Source organism: Sciurus vulgaris (genome assembly GCF_902686455.1).
Source record: "Sciurus vulgaris genome assembly, chromosome: 7".
NCBI lineage: Eukaryota > Metazoa > Chordata > Mammalia > Rodentia > Sciuridae > Sciurus > Sciurus vulgaris.
The window spans coordinates 36,138,845-36,154,771 of record NC_136467.1 but is presented as its reverse complement, the minus strand read 5'-3'; the positions used below and the strand labels follow the sequence as shown (position 1 = coordinate 36,154,771).

The 15,927-nt window shown below is 34.3% G+C and overlaps 1 protein-coding gene across 1 annotated transcript in view; it reads left to right on the top strand.

Moving 5' to 3' along the window:
- LAMA2 (laminin subunit alpha 2) overlaps nt 1-15,927 on the top strand; it is a 620,167-nt gene that overhangs the window by 455,283 nt on the left and 148,957 nt on the right. The window contains exons 31-32 of the mRNA XM_079148222.1: nt 2,336-2,422; nt 6,285-6,478. Coding sequence (XP_079004348.1) covers nt 2,336-2,422; nt 6,285-6,478 — 281 coding nt within the window. The remainder of the gene's footprint in view (nt 1-2,335; nt 2,423-6,284; nt 6,479-15,927) is intronic.

Genomic DNA, 15,927 nt, shown 5'->3' with positions numbered 1-15,927 from the left:
GTAAAAATATATGTGGACAGTGAAAGAAATAAGAAGAAAAATTAGCTCCATGGTTTTTGGCCTAGCAAATAGAAGCACAGAATGACTATTGACTAAGATGTAGGTAATTATAGAAAGATCAGGATATTTTTTGGAGGAGGAGAGACTCAGTTTTAAATCTGTCAATGTAAATACAATATTTAAAGGCCTTTAGAATATGTAGAAGAAAATGAGAGGGAGTGGGGAATGAAAACTGGTGGAATGAGACAAACATCGTTACCCTATGTACATGTACAATTACATGAATGGTATGAATCTACATTGTGTACAATAATGGAAATGAAATCATGTACCCCATTTGTGTACAATGAATCAAAATGCAGTCTGTAAAAAATTAAAAGCAAATAATAATAATTAAAAAAAAGAATGGAAGAAATTATTTAGAGGAGGAAAGAGAGAGGAGAAGAAATCCTAAAACAGAACTTGGAAGCACATTAGGAGATCAAGGACATGATGTAGATCCAACAAAGGAAATGAAAAGAAAAAACCAGTGAACTGGGATAAAAACTGTAAGGACATGATTTCTAGAGATCCAGTTCCTCTCTGTAGAGTCCACATAGAAAGACGCAGGGAGAAGACTCTGTAAATGTCAAAAGTTCTGTTGAGGGGAGTTTGGAATTTGATACCACAGGGCAAGGTAAAGGGTGGTCTCCAAGAGAAAAACTCAAGACTTACTAAGTGATCCTGCAGACGAAATGAGTATTGAGAGCAGACAAGGGAGGGTTGTGCAAAAAGAATCAAGTCTAACCTCAGGCAAGTTGTGATTCTTACTTCCTTCTTCAGAAGTCCTTTCTGTGATATAAGGAAGAAGTACAATTCATCAGAGTACTATAATTCCAAAATTGTATTGACTCTTCAAGGAGATTTACTACACTCCTTTGTGGTACTTCATTCATTCCTACATAGTACATTAGTTATTTACTTTTTGAGTACTTTATTTTTGACACTATTATATTACTGTAAATGGATGTAATTTAATCATGCTGGCTATCTAGAGTTGCACTTAAAATATCCAAAATCTGTTTCCTAAGGCCTATATATGTATGTGAGTTTATATGTATGTGTGCACACAGATGCATTTGGCATCAAGTTTTAAAGAACTGAAAACTTGACAGACTGTGTCAATTATGAGTTTGTGGTTCTATTTTTTGTGAAGGCAAAAAAAAATGTTTTTGAATAATGAGGTTGAGAGTAATGAATTCATTTGTTCACGTAGTTTGCAGAAGTTAGAGTTTATCATTCATTCTTATACTATTGATTTAATGTGTGAAAAGATAGTTGCAATAGGGTCCTAATGGCACTCAAAGAATGTGGCCTTTGTCTCTGTAATTCACTGCCTTTTCAGCATTAAGTGATTTTGTAGATCAATCAAAATGAAAAATGGTGCTTCCAGCTTTGTCACTTTGCAACAAACAAATTTTCTCTTCCTAAGTCTCCAATGAATCATACAGTTTTATCCAATGGGAATGTAGCACTTTCCTATTTGAAAAGTGTATAACAACTCAAAGCTACATCGTAATATAGGTTTGCTTTCAAGTCTCATCAAGTCTTTCTATTATAGAGTAAGATAATCAGAAATCCTAGAGCAAAACAGACTGGCTGTAGCCTACCAGCAAAGTCGTCAAAACAGGGCAAGTTGTAGAAGACCTAATTATTAAAAAATACTGTAAAATGATGAGTAAATATTTTTCATTTTCTTATGGAAAGTTTTCTTTTCTTCTTTGCTCATACTGATTAGCTCATTTAGTGTTTAATGTAAAATGCAGTTTGAAATCTGCATGTAAATTAGAAAAAGCACACTTATTCTAGATGAAATGTTTATTCACACTTTGGGTGTTGAAGTACCAGTGGTAATTTAGACTGAGTTTTCAGAAAAAAAAAATATATATATAACTTGTATGTCCTCTTCTTTCCTTTAACCTAAAAGATATTCAGTAATACCTATTTGATCAGACAGATGTGCATAAATTCTGATCCAACTTATCTTTTGATTAGTGAGCAATGGGACTTATTTGCTAGGTGCTTAACATTTTCATGCCTGTTATGTAATTATTAAAATTCCAAAATATGAACATGCTCAGTGTAATTCTTCAAACTCCAACTAAGATTTATTTACTATTATTAGTAGTTTTTGTGACATCCTACCCTTAAAATAAGAACTTTACCAATCATTAAAATATGACCTTTATCACTACCTTAGAAATATATACCATCCACCTCCATAACAAATAAACACTTAATTTATAAAATGAATGAGTGAAATATTTTTGTAATTTTTTTTTTTTTTCTGATTCAGTTTCAGTCCTTCTTGTGTCATGCAAGGCGTTGACGATTACCGCTGCACTGCCTGTCCACGGGGATACGAAGGCCAGTACTGTGAAAGGTACTAGCAGTCACGACACTTGGAGGTTACATAGCTAAGGGTCACCACGGAGAAGTCCACATTTCAATAATGTTATTATTCTCATGTTCTCTAGTTATTTAAATCAAATGCTTTCGAAACTCTTTTTATGTCTTTAGGCATTTTCTGAAGAAAGTTTACTTCCATCTACCTTTAGATTTTCTTAAAGATCCAAATCATTTCACAATTACCTAAGTATTAATAAATATGTAGATAAACAAATGTATAAGTAGGCACAAATTTTTATAAGAGCAAATAAATCGATTTTCAAAGGCTTATCAGTAGTTACCAGTAATAAAAAACTGGCTGCATATTTCTCATTTTAGTTCATTGGAAAATACTTTCTAGCAATAACTACACATGTGTCATTGTTCTTAGCACTGTGACCCTATACTGGCAAGCGTATGGGTAACTCAGAATATAAGTGGTATCAGCATTTTTAATTAGTACTACTATGCAAACAATGAAATGCTGTTCATTTCCCCTTTTCAACAGGCAATGTTATTTAAATACTACTTCTTACAGTTAGAATTTATAAAAATCTACTAAGGCAAGTGTGTAGCTATTAAATTAATTTCTAAATATAATACAAATGTTAAATTAAGAAATATAATTCTAAACTATCAAGTAAGATTGTAATTAACATCTTCCAGATACATATGTTCTATAAGATCAACATCCTATCTCTTCAAACTTGTCACCACCATTTTTAACATCTTTAACATAACAGAAAGTAATAATATCGACCACTAAACTCATAATGATTGTAGCAGAATTGACAGCCTATAAGTTTTCTAGAGCTCTGTGAACTTAGCTTAGTTCCAACAACCTAGTTGGATTCCATTTTCCTCCTCTGTCATAGAAGAATAGCTGATGCTCTACTGTTACTGCCAGTGTGACAGTGGTGTGTGTGACAGACATTGCTGGCACCTTGCCTAGGCACCCAGTTGGAAAACTCCTTTCCAGCAGAGGCACAAAAAGGCCAGAAAATTTATTCTGCTTTCACCTGGGGGCTCCAAAGTCAGTGACAAGCTAGTGAAGTAGTACAAGAGTCCATTTCCTTTGTCTCAAAGCAGAATGGCTTCTGAGATGTTATTTATAATCCAGAACTCTCTGTGTAATCACTGTGACACAGGGACATCACTAAAATCACACCCTAGTTTGGATTTTTTCTTTTCCGTGTCCTGCTTTAGCCACTCCTTAGATGGTTTCTCCTAGGAGCTCCTGAAATCAAGATTTTGAAAAGATAAGCTAGTATTAAAAAATATTTATCATCACTCACTTAAGAATCTTATATAACCAAAAATGGTTGTATTAATAATGATAACAGGAAAGTAATTAAATAATTAGACTTAATTTTTGTAAATTCCAATGCAGTTTGTATAAGCTCATTAAGAAGAGTTCCAAATAGAAATCTCTATGTGCTCACTCTAAGAACAGTATCCCATACTTGCATATGTATAACACTACATTCACAATTTCCATGCCAACAGAAATTAGCAACAATTAAATAACTTGTGGTATAGAATCCAAAAATATTTTCATTTATTTTGAAGATGCATACGTCATTTGTTTGTAAACTATAGAAGATAAAGGTACATATTTTCTCTGTTGGCCTGTGTGCTTTAAGTATTGATGCTTAGGCTATTAGTTAATGCCCTTGTAAACACCAGCAGGACGGTGACTAAAAGCATCCCTGGACACCAATAGGACTATCTGCAATAATTTATGAAAAAAAATGTTATATAGCATAGCTACATGTATAAATTGGAATCACTACTATCTACAAAAGCATGTGTATAGAAAAAGACTGGAAAGGTATACCATGATGACAAGTACTGCTTAAAGCAGAGTGATTACAGAAATCCATTTCTAATATCCATTAATGTTTAATCAATAAGAGTTGACAGTTCATACAGCATATAGATGAGCAGGATCATACCCTATCAAATGAATGGTTTGAATTGTTTTCGCAATTCTTGAATGTTTTTATAGCTTTGCATTTATCATCTCTAACATATAAATGATCAGTTATATTTCCCTGAAAAATTGCTTCTACTCATCTAAATTAAACCAAAGGTCTTGGTTAAATTTTTATTGTAACCTTCCAAGTAAACTCATTCTACTTCTGAGAACATCTTAAATCATTTAAATCACCTTACGGCCTGCTCGAACTCAGCTTAGCTCTAAAAGTGACTAAATTTTTTGAGTGTCCCTGTAATGTAGAAACTCCTCCCAAACTTTATCTTCATTACTCTTATTATTAATTCTTTAAGATTTACTCAGTCTGAATCTGCTTAGAATACAATTATTTTACCTGCAAATGTTAGGAAATAATTTAAGTGGGCTTATTTAAGTAATATTTTTACTAAGCATTTGTAATCTTATATTGGAAAGAAAATAACAATCAAAAACATAAGTGTCTAAAAGCCTAGCATTACAAACAGTTTATGCTTCACCTTCTCTAACTAGCACAGGATGAATGAACTTTCAGAATCAGCCATTTAAATTTCCACAGACCCAAGCTGCTAAAGATGTCTAGAATTATCTAATCAGTATTCAAAACTTTGGCTCCAACCCCCTATTATCTTTGAACTTCTCGTGCTTACATGTTGAACAAAAATTCTGACTTTTGAGTGAGACTCTCTCAAAATAAAATATAAAAAGGTCTGAGAATGTTGCTTAGGGGTTAGGTTCAATTTCCAGTACAAAAAAAAAAAAGAAAAGAAAAAAAATTCTTACTGTTGATTATATTTACACTGACCATATATATAATTTATTGTCCCATCAGGGATACTCTAAAGAGGAACTGGAAATGTTTTTAATAATTTAGCCAGGACAAGAGGTAATTTGAGATTGTCCTGGGCAAAGCAGAAACTATGACCTTGCTAGCATCTTGTAAAGCTGCAGTATCACAGTGCATGGTGGTATATACTCAGGTGAATGGATGCTTGGATTGGGGGAAGAGCTGATGGATGGATGCCATTTGGGGTTCACCCTCTCTGATTTCCTTTTTAATTTCTCATGTCAGTGCTATATGTTTTATTTACATAATATGAACCCACTTTCCCAGATACACAATAAGTAATTCATCCTGAAAAAGGTGTGGTAAAAAAAGAAACACCAGTAGCATTAAATATAAAATCCAAGTTGTTTATTGCCTTTCAACTTGCCTCTTTTTCCTCATTAGTAAAATTAATGGATTGTATTGTTTGGTCATTTTGATATTTAAGATGCAGAAGAATGGTTAAGCCTAGAGTCAATACATAATTTTATTAATCTCTAATTTTAAAAAAAGAGACCTTTAATAAAAGTTTATGAACTAGAGCTGTGGTAGGCAAAATGCAGCCCTTGCCTGGTTCTGTGTGACATTTAATCCAAGAACCATTGCTATAGGTAAACATTTACAATCATCTAGTGATATAAAAGCGCTAAATCCAAACTCTATTTAAGTAAAATTTAATACCTCAAAAACTTCTATTAATAATTAATTCTCTTCTCTTTAGTATATTGGTATTACAAAATAATTTCTACTATTATTATGGTTGTTATTAACATGTTTTGAATTCTATCAACAATGACAAGAAACTTTAAAATTTTCTTTCTCATTTCATAAATTTGACTTCATCTCTTGGCTTATAAAGCATAAAATGTTCTATCTGGCTCTCTATAGACTCTGATCTACAGACTCTTGATGCCAATTTTACTCAGTTTAAAAACAAAGCACATAGACAGACACACATACACACATACACTCACACACCACACACACAAACACAACACACAAAGCGATTTAGAGATGTGACTTGCCATTAACCTTTGCTTTGTCACTGTTTAAATCCAGGTGTGCCCCTGGCTACACTGGCAGTCCAAGAAGCCCGGGAGGTTCCTGCCAAGAATGTGAGTGTGACCCCTATGGCTCACTGCCTGTCCCCTGTGACCCAGTCACAGGACTCTGCACATGTCGCCCTGGAGCCACGGGAAGGAAGTGTGACGGCTGCAAGCACTGGCATGCACGCGAGGGCACGGAGTGTGTTTGTACGTACACTAACTAAGTGTTTAGCAACGGGAGTCTGGCTTTCCCTTCTGTCTCATTTCCAATGGGAAAGATGGACTATTTTTCTGGTTTGCAATAGCAAGTGCTCCTCTCCATTCCTTCTGATACTGTCTATCCACCTTCTGCTTTGGGCCTGCTGGTTTTGTCTCCATCCTGCTGAGCCAAGAACAGCTGAGAAAATCCCCAGCATGCTTCATTCCTTTTATTGAAGACCCACAACAGAGCTCCTGGAGGCAAATTTTGTTTATTTATTTATTTTTGTTCATCTCGGGGTTTACAGTTTTTCCTAAAGTTGGCATTAACTTTGTGACAGATTAAAGATCTGAGTATATTAAATTTTTTAGAATCCTCCTGAATTTGTAATTGGTTAGGTACTTTAAGCCTTGATTTTTCTTTTCCCAGCTTTTACAGAAATTTGTAGGCATATTGCTTTGTAAGTTTGTCTTGAGCTACAAAACCTGGAAGCATGAACTCAAGTATTTAAATATTTTTACTCATATATACAATAAATGGAGAGCAGTTTGCTTGCGCTCTCTCTCTCTGTCTCTCTTTCCCTCTTTCTCCCACCTCCCCTTTCCTTCTTTAAACTGATTCTGGATTTAGTGGTGCCATATTGAAATACATTGAAATGAGTAGTTAAATATAGTTTCTTGGATTCTCTCAAAATTCAAATCTAAAATAGGTTATTTTAAAAATTTTAAGGGGAACATTGTACTGTGATATACCTTTCCTTAAGGAAATTTGTTCCAACACATTTTATTTCAATATTTGCCTTTTTAAATTCATTTATGCATGCCAATATTTCTTGTTTTAACATCTTACATGTGTCTTTGTATTAATAGCATTTTAATTAGAAAAATTTTTGTTTGTGTTCTGGTTTTATAAGAGTTACCTCAAAAGCTAAGGCTGGATTTAAAAATAAGCCAATAATTTAAGACTAGTTGTGTTTAGGAAGATAGGCTTTTAAATATTTTCTTTGTATTTCAACTACTTTTAATGAAAATGTATTACATTTCAAGTAAAAATTAATGTGAAAGTGGACAGGAGGGAAGAGATTAAATGTAGTATAATCATATGCATTAATATTATCATATCCAATTATTGGTATATACATATTCACTCTTTCCAAGTATAATGACATATTCTAATTATAATTAAAAAGTATACTACTAAATATTCTTTATTATTTTCAGGTTGAATTATTAGTATGAATATAATTAACTCAATAATATGTAAGTACTCCTAAGATAAATATCACATTAAAATCTAGGAAAGATAAAATAATGAAATTATTTTTCTGAACATGTATTTGAAAGAGAATTGGCATTCTGCCTATCAACAATGACTTCAAGTTTTTTCTATTAATGATAGACACCTTATTTGCATTTTTAGTAAATTAATCCTAAAAAAACTTATTCCCATCACATGTGAATTTTCTAGTCTCCAGATGTCCCATTGGATATTAACAAAAGTGCCAATCTTCCAGTTACAAAGTCACACAACCTTACAATGTTCGCCTGTGTTATTCTTATCCTACAGGGAAATCCATTTGCACCTGCTATACATGGTATTCACTTCAGTTGCCATACCCTGGAAATTTTAATATTCTTCTGGAATATTAATTCCTCTTGATTAATTCATGATTTTTCTTCTACAAAAATGTTAAATTACAGGGTTGATTTTATATCAAACCCTACACTACCTTCCTTAAGCTTTGGTGATTTCCACTGATTTGTAGAATGTTTCCTCTTCACTCTTCATTAGGTGAACACTAAGAGTTGAGTCACAGAATATCTTTAGACTGTCCTTCCCCATCTTTTAGAATTTCTTCAGTTTTAGAAAAATGTACCATTGTTCTATTACCTTAGTCTTTCCCAGGACTCAGTTTCTACACTTACTTTTGAAATGACTTAACAAAACTAGGTACAAGTGAGGACAAAACTCTGACTTATTCTCAATTCTCTTTGTAAGATATTTCTACATCCTCAAGCTAAATTAGATCAAGGGACCAAAACACAGATTCTGCTGGCTTGTCAGATCTGCAGGGCCTGTTTTATCACATGTGATCATCTTGGGATTATATGAGGCCCAGGGGTGTGAGCTGGGGGAGGGAACCTGGTGAGGGCAACAGCAGAGATGTGTAGCAAGAGAAGTGATTGTGGGGCTGGTTCTTAATGTTGAGCTGACAGTGGAAAATGAAATGCCTCTCCTAGTACAAAAACAAGCACTCACATAAGATGGTGTAGCATGTATTGTAGAAGACTTGAATTTGTTCTCTTTAGTTAATCCTCTAGGAAACACCCTTTAAATTGACCTATACTAAGGGTTTGTGGGTTTTTTTAGGTGCACAATAAATGACCTAGGCATGTTCATTGCATTATGCATTATACATTATGGCATTATTGCAGTATGCAACTGCATATTGGTAGAAAGAATCTGCATACTCACCATAAAGTTAGATTAAACTCTTATATAACAAAAGATATAAAATTCTGCTGAAGAGACTGGACAACACAGAACAAATACAAAAATAATAGAAGAGCTTCCTTTGACCACCCAGCTTTCCCAGAGAGACTGATTACCACCAAGGCCAATTGGTCGTGAGCAAACTAGGATTTTGCCAGATCCAACATGGAATTTCCTATGGGATGTAGGCCTTTTTTGTGTGAGGTTTCCATTACTATGATGAATTTACACAAATAGTCTCTGTCCATCTTGGAAAGTATTTAGACCTCAGTGTCTCACAGGTAGGAAGTCAAATCCAGTCACACCAAGGAGATCAGCTCCACCAAGCAGAGTAGCCCCTGGCCTTAACTAAACAATATCTACCTGCTGGTTCCAGGCATTCTCCAAAGAATCCCCTTTACCACAAATAGGATCATCATAATCACAATTTTTTAAAGGCTCACTTTGACAGCTGACATTTTGCCAGGTGCCATATTAATCATGTCATATGCAGCTCTTTTAATTCTTGCAATATCTCTAGACCTTATTATCACCATTGTGGGATAAGAAAATTGAATTTAAGTTTGAGTTTAAGCCAGGTTATGGTTTGGATAAGTGTTCCCCAAAGGTCAATGTGTTGAAGGATTGGTCCCGAGGGTGGCTCTGTTGAGAAGTAGTTGAACAATAAGGAGATGGAGATTTATGAGACTTAGGTGACTGGGGGCTTGCCCTCAAAGGAGGCTGTGGAACCCTAACCCCTTCTTCTCTTTTTCTCCCTACCATGGGTGAGCTAGTTGCTCCACCAACCACTCTCAGCCTTTGCCATCTGACATGTCTCCCAGAGGCCCAAAGCAATGGGTACACTAATCTTGTACTGGAAACTCCAAAACTGTGAGCCTGGATAAACCTTGTCTCTTCATATGTTGATTATCTCAGATATTTCATTATAATAATGGAAAACTGACCAATACAAATCACTTGCTAAAGGTTCACCATGACTTTTTGATAGAGCTACTGTTTGAACCTAGGTGGTATTGCAAATCTTATTTTCTTTAACCACTCTGCTGGTTCCTGATGCAAAATTGCAGAAAGTTAACATGGTTTACCCAATATAGTCAGCATTAATGAAGTCATTCTTTTATTCATTTATTTCTTCTCATCTTACAACCCATTTTAGCTGAATAGAAAATAAAAATAAATTGGACTACAGATACATAATGAAAAATTCTAAATTTATCCAAGGCCAATAATGTCATATTTCTTTTCTGTTAACCATTGGAAGTCTTTCCACTAAGTTATAAAAGACTACAAATTTATAGTAGTGCTTATTCATCAAAGGTTGTCAAGTAGACTCCTCATTGTAAGAGAAAAGACACACTAGCCAGGTGCCCAGACTAACTTCAGAGCCTTTTTTTATTTTTTAAGTAGGAATTATTTGGGGACAGTTCTACAAGGAGTTCTTCATGTACATATGTTAGTGAAATCCGAGTAGGTACTTGATTAGATTTCCCAAAATTGGATTTCTCCTTAGTAAATTAAGTTATAAAAATCCATCCTCCTCTTTTCAACCCTCATTCATAACTGACACATCATCTTATAAGGTGAGAACAACTACCTGCCCTTCTGAAATTTGAGAATGAGCAAGAAAGTCATTATTTATTCAGTAGTAAAGTTTTTGTCTTGAGAAACTTAAAACTTGGACTTGTTCATGTCCTATTTTCTTCAGATGCATAGTTAACAGAATAACTCATGTGATTCTTAAAATAGATTATGAGTGGCATAGTAAAATAGATAAATCTCCCAGAAAACCAAAAATAAAATTAGTAGCTACTGGCAAGATGTTATTCCACAAAAAGTGCTCAAAATAGCGTTTAATAAATATCAAATGGATACTATTTTTAATCACTGCATATTAAAGTATTTGGAATATATCAGATTTTATTATTTATACTCACAGTTTACTTAAAATATAGCATACAATAATGCTTTGCTTGCTAATCTAAAATCCATCATTTAGTGTCCTTGATACTGATCCTCAGAGACACTTATCAAGATTATCATTTTTAATAGCCAGTTGCCACCAAGGATATTATCATAATAATATAGAGGCCCTTATTATCACTGAGCATTGTTGATCCAATATAATCAAACATGATTAATATTGAGTTATTGTTTTCTATGCAGAGAAGTAGGATCAAAAGAGTAGAATATTGTTACCATTGTAAAGAAAACAGGATTTTTGTTTTGTTTTGTTTTAAAAGATGTGAAAAAAATCAATTGATCTCCAAAGGCAATTTAGCAATTATGATTTTGCATGTGATTGCCCTCCATCTAGCTCTCTAAAGATCATCCCATCTCTACCCCACGTTAGTGCCCAAGTTCCTGTTCAAGTATCAATGTTTCTACTAGAGCTTTTTAGAACTCTGAACCATGGCATGCTGTTCAAATTCAGATGTTGGTAATCTATTAAAACCATTTCTATTTCCCTTTTTTTGTACCTTCTACTCATGTGTTTCATTAGTAAAAAATACTTGAATTTCTTGCCATCAACCTTCTTAGCACAGGTCCCAGGTACCAATGTGTGGAACAGTAACTGTCACTCTGATTCTGAATAAGAATCTAGTCGTCAAGGGAAAGTCTCAGTGGTTTATATACCACACTGAGCAAACTGTTCTGTTACCAGATTAAGGAGTTGCATGTTGAATTGACATATTGACATATAGAGAAGCATGATCACCATTCCTTTTTTTTTTTTTTTTTTTTTTTTTTCAGTCAAGCTTTTAAGAATAAAGTGAATTCTTTATTGATTTCCATTCTGGCTAGGCCCAAAAGCTTTATTGACCTCAAAGAATATTACAATCACTTGATTTTAAAGTTAGATATATTATAAGATAGTCTAATCTTCCTCTCTTCTGTGGCACACCCCCACCACCAAACAGACAATTCTCTATTGCAAGGAACTTTGCTGTATAAAATGGCATAGAAGTTTTGACTTGTAGCCCATCCATAAAAGATGTGTGACATCAAATTAGCTAACTGTTCTAAACCTCATTTTAACATCTGTAAAAAGAAATAGAATACTACATACAGGCATATGAAATGTCTAAGAATCATAGATGTTTATAAATCCATTGTTATTTTGCAGCCGTTTTTTGCAAAGACATGATGTTTTGTGTAGCTCATCTACTTCTGATACAATATTCTCCTTCATGTAGGCCGAAATCTAGTTTAATGTAATCATCTCTAATTCTGGATTATTCAAGTCACAGAAAATCACTTTTTTTTTACATTTCTCTTTTCTTTAAATTCTGTACATGCATTATTTATAGATTCATTAAACACCCTAATTGTGACCACTTTTCTCATCTATAAAACAAGGATATTAATAGTACTTACTTCCTAGAACTGCTATGAACATTAGATGAGACGGATAGCAAAACATGATACATTGCCTGTCATGTAGTAAATATTGTGTAGATAAAAGCTATTATCTCAATATTATTTATAGTACTCTCAAATTTCAAAATTTTCATTTGGTTTTTGAAAAGTTATACTATCCCTCAACTATGTTTGATTCATTTTTCATACTTTTATATAGAGAATTTGATTTAGGTTTTACATTATATATATATGTATATTTTACAATTTGGTATACAAACAGATTTATCAGTCTCAGTTAAAACCTACAGATTGCCTTTTTCTCTAGTCAAAGAGCTAACAGATAAAAAATCTTCTTAATGAGTCTAAACCAAATTTTTATACATTTATTTATAAATAATATAAAATAACTGGATCCATTTTAATATACCCTAAATATATGTTGATCTAAAATTTTATTCTTGAAGCAGTCAAGGAAAAGAGAGAAATACAGAATCCAAACCCAGGGAACTATCAATGTCATTCTAGGAGGATTAATTTAAAATATGCAAACTAACACACAAATTTTATCTTTTATGAAAAATGTATATTTACTCCATTATTCTTAGTTGACTAGAACAGATAATTTATATATCTTTATCTAAAATTGGTTAAGAGGCTTAGCCTTTTGTAGAATGCTCAGTGTACTCATTTCAGCCTCAGCTTCTTTGGCATGAATGCGTTTGTGAATTTTTTGTGACAGTAAGACAGTCATTATTATGCATGGGGGACTGTGGTAGAAATGCTATATTTTGTACTAATTGCTAACAGAAAGATCTGTAATATTGGCTGCATGATTTGCCCCTTACATGTGCCCAGCTATAACGATCTGAATTTAGTACTGCATTTGTTAATATTAGACACAAATTTATTCTGACACTTTTATAGGCAAAGCCTGGGAAACATTTAGTCATGTAAAATATAATCATAGTCTTGAAATATTTGCTTTTGCTCTCATGCATTTTAGGCAGGATCTCACTTTATAACCTTTCCGTATTGCTGAATTAAGAACATTGTTTGTTGAGGTTTTTGGGGTCCTGATTATGGGACAGGTGTTAATTTACACTGTACCTTTATCAAAGAGCAGTTGTTTACAGAATGTGAATATTCCTCATCTCTGTACACTCTTCAGATCTTCCTATCATAGTGAGTTAAATTCATTTTTAAATCGCATCCCATTTCCAGTGTCTGTTGCCAGACACTTCAGACTTTTGAGGGCAAAGAAAAGTAACTCGTGGTATATGTGAAATATTTTGTGTCAGGATAAAACAGCAAACCATTATGCAAAGGGCATAATTCCTGGTGTGTTTATCTTATAACTGAATAAGCTAGACTTGTACAGAAGCCTTGAAAAAATCCCCATGGCTATCATTTTCATAATCTTTCTGCCCATTGAGATAGATGTTAGTATATTACTTGGAGCATACTATAAAATTTACCTTTCACTTATGAAAATGTGCTTGTACTTTGTTCCCCCAAAAGCAAACACAAAGACCATAGGACGTGGGGATAATAATAGACCTTTGCACACAGAGACATGAAATGGAATGTATGAGTCCTTGAAAGAGCAATTAAATACATTTTCATTTCAGCAACTGAAGATGAGGAACAAAAACAGATGGGCAGGGTGTAGAATAAATGAGAGCAAAATCAGTATTCATCATGCCTCTTGGCATTCTAGCTCAGCCATTTACTGTATAGTATATCACAGGAAATCAGATCTAGTTTTCCATTCCAGTCCCTGGTTTATTCTTATATGAAATAAAAACTGAGAAAACTGTGGGTACTTTCCCTGGAAATTTCTAGAATCATCCAGTAAGGAGCCTGTAGCCATATCATCATCAACAAGGCAACTCAATTCCTTCTTGGAAATAGATAAGTTATACATCATAAATAAATCAGAGACAGGACTACCACAGGATTCCTGAAGAACATTCCACCCTAAAAAGCATGGTGAGATATCATGTTATCAAATATCTTTCAGAATCTTGAAACTGAAAAGAGCAAATTACTTGCTTATATTCTGGGATTGTCTTCCAAAACTACAGCCTCGCTAGAAATAAATAGAACTTGTTTGGGATATATGGAAAGGAAAAATTCATATTCTTAATTATTCTTAATAATATGAAGCATTGTTACAAATGCTTGTTTTTAACTTGTGAATTGCAACTTAAAAGTCTCTCAGTTGGAATCCATGCTCTGAATCATAGTGGCAAAACTTAGGGGTGTGTATTGATATCGGAAATGTAGTATTTCAACTATATACAGTATAGCCTCATGATTCTGTAGGTTGACAATTTGGGTTGGGGTCAGTAAGACAGGGCTGTTGTTGCCATGTCTGGTGGTGTCTGGATGGCCCTAATCACAGGGTGGGGACTCCACTGGTGGCAAGTTGGGCATGCCCCTCTCTGTTTCCTGTCATCCTTACGGTTGCCTAGGGTTGTCCTCGAGGTAACAAGTTTCCAAGAGTATGAAAGCAAAAACCACTAACACCTTGAGACTAAGGCTCAAAAGTCAAAAACGATCCCTGTGTCTCATTCTGTTGATCAGAGTGTATTACAAAGCCAATGTAGATTTGAGGGAAGAGAAGTAAACTTACCTCTTCACAGGTGCAGCAGAAAGGATGTAATCATTTTTAACCTACTACAGAAATCAACATCCCCTTGATCCAGTCAGTGACCTAGAGGTGCTCTTTCTTTCCTGGTGGTCTTTTGGACCTATTTTTTCTTCTCAGTCCCTACATGCAGTATCTATTTCCTGGGTCATCACTCAATTATGATGCCCCAGTGCAGCCACCACAATAGTCATCCCTGATTTCAGGTGGTCTCATGTCCTTAAATCACAACAGTTTTCTTTCTATGATGATTGTTTGAATATTGTTTCTCTGTCCCTTGCAATCGGCATGGTTTCCCATTTCCTATCAAACATGTCACTCTCACATTCAGAAGCCTCCTGTTCGACCAATAGCATTCCCCTCTCTGACTTGAACATTCTGCCCCTAATCTCACACTCTCATGAACTTGTGTACATGCCATCCTCAGCCATTCTTTTCTTGCTCTTTATTCACAAAGATATTAATACACAAGTATTTATTGAATGTTTACCATGTTCAAGACACTTTCTTGGTACAGTGAACAAAGTGTTTAAGGTCTCTTGTAAGTGAGGGAGAAACAATATATAATATGCAAACAACAAACTAAGATAGCCAGTGCAAATATGAGGACTAAGATAATAAAACAGGGAATTCAGAGGTGACTGGGGAGTAATTCAAGTAAAGGTAACTTCAAAGTCATCAGGACCTTCCCCCTGAGCAAGTAACACTTGAACATTTGACCTGTATACCCAAAAAACAAGTGGATGAGGTTGAAGTGCCCTAGGTAGAGGACACCACAAGAAAATGACCTCGTCCACATCCTTACCTACTTTAGCATTGAGCATCCCTACCATTTACCATCCGGCAGGCAGGGGAAGGACCCAGGATCTGTGTTTTTATAAATCCCCATGTGATTCTAATGTGCAGCCAAATCTGAGAACCACTGATCTCCAGCAGAGCTTTTCAGACTTTTTT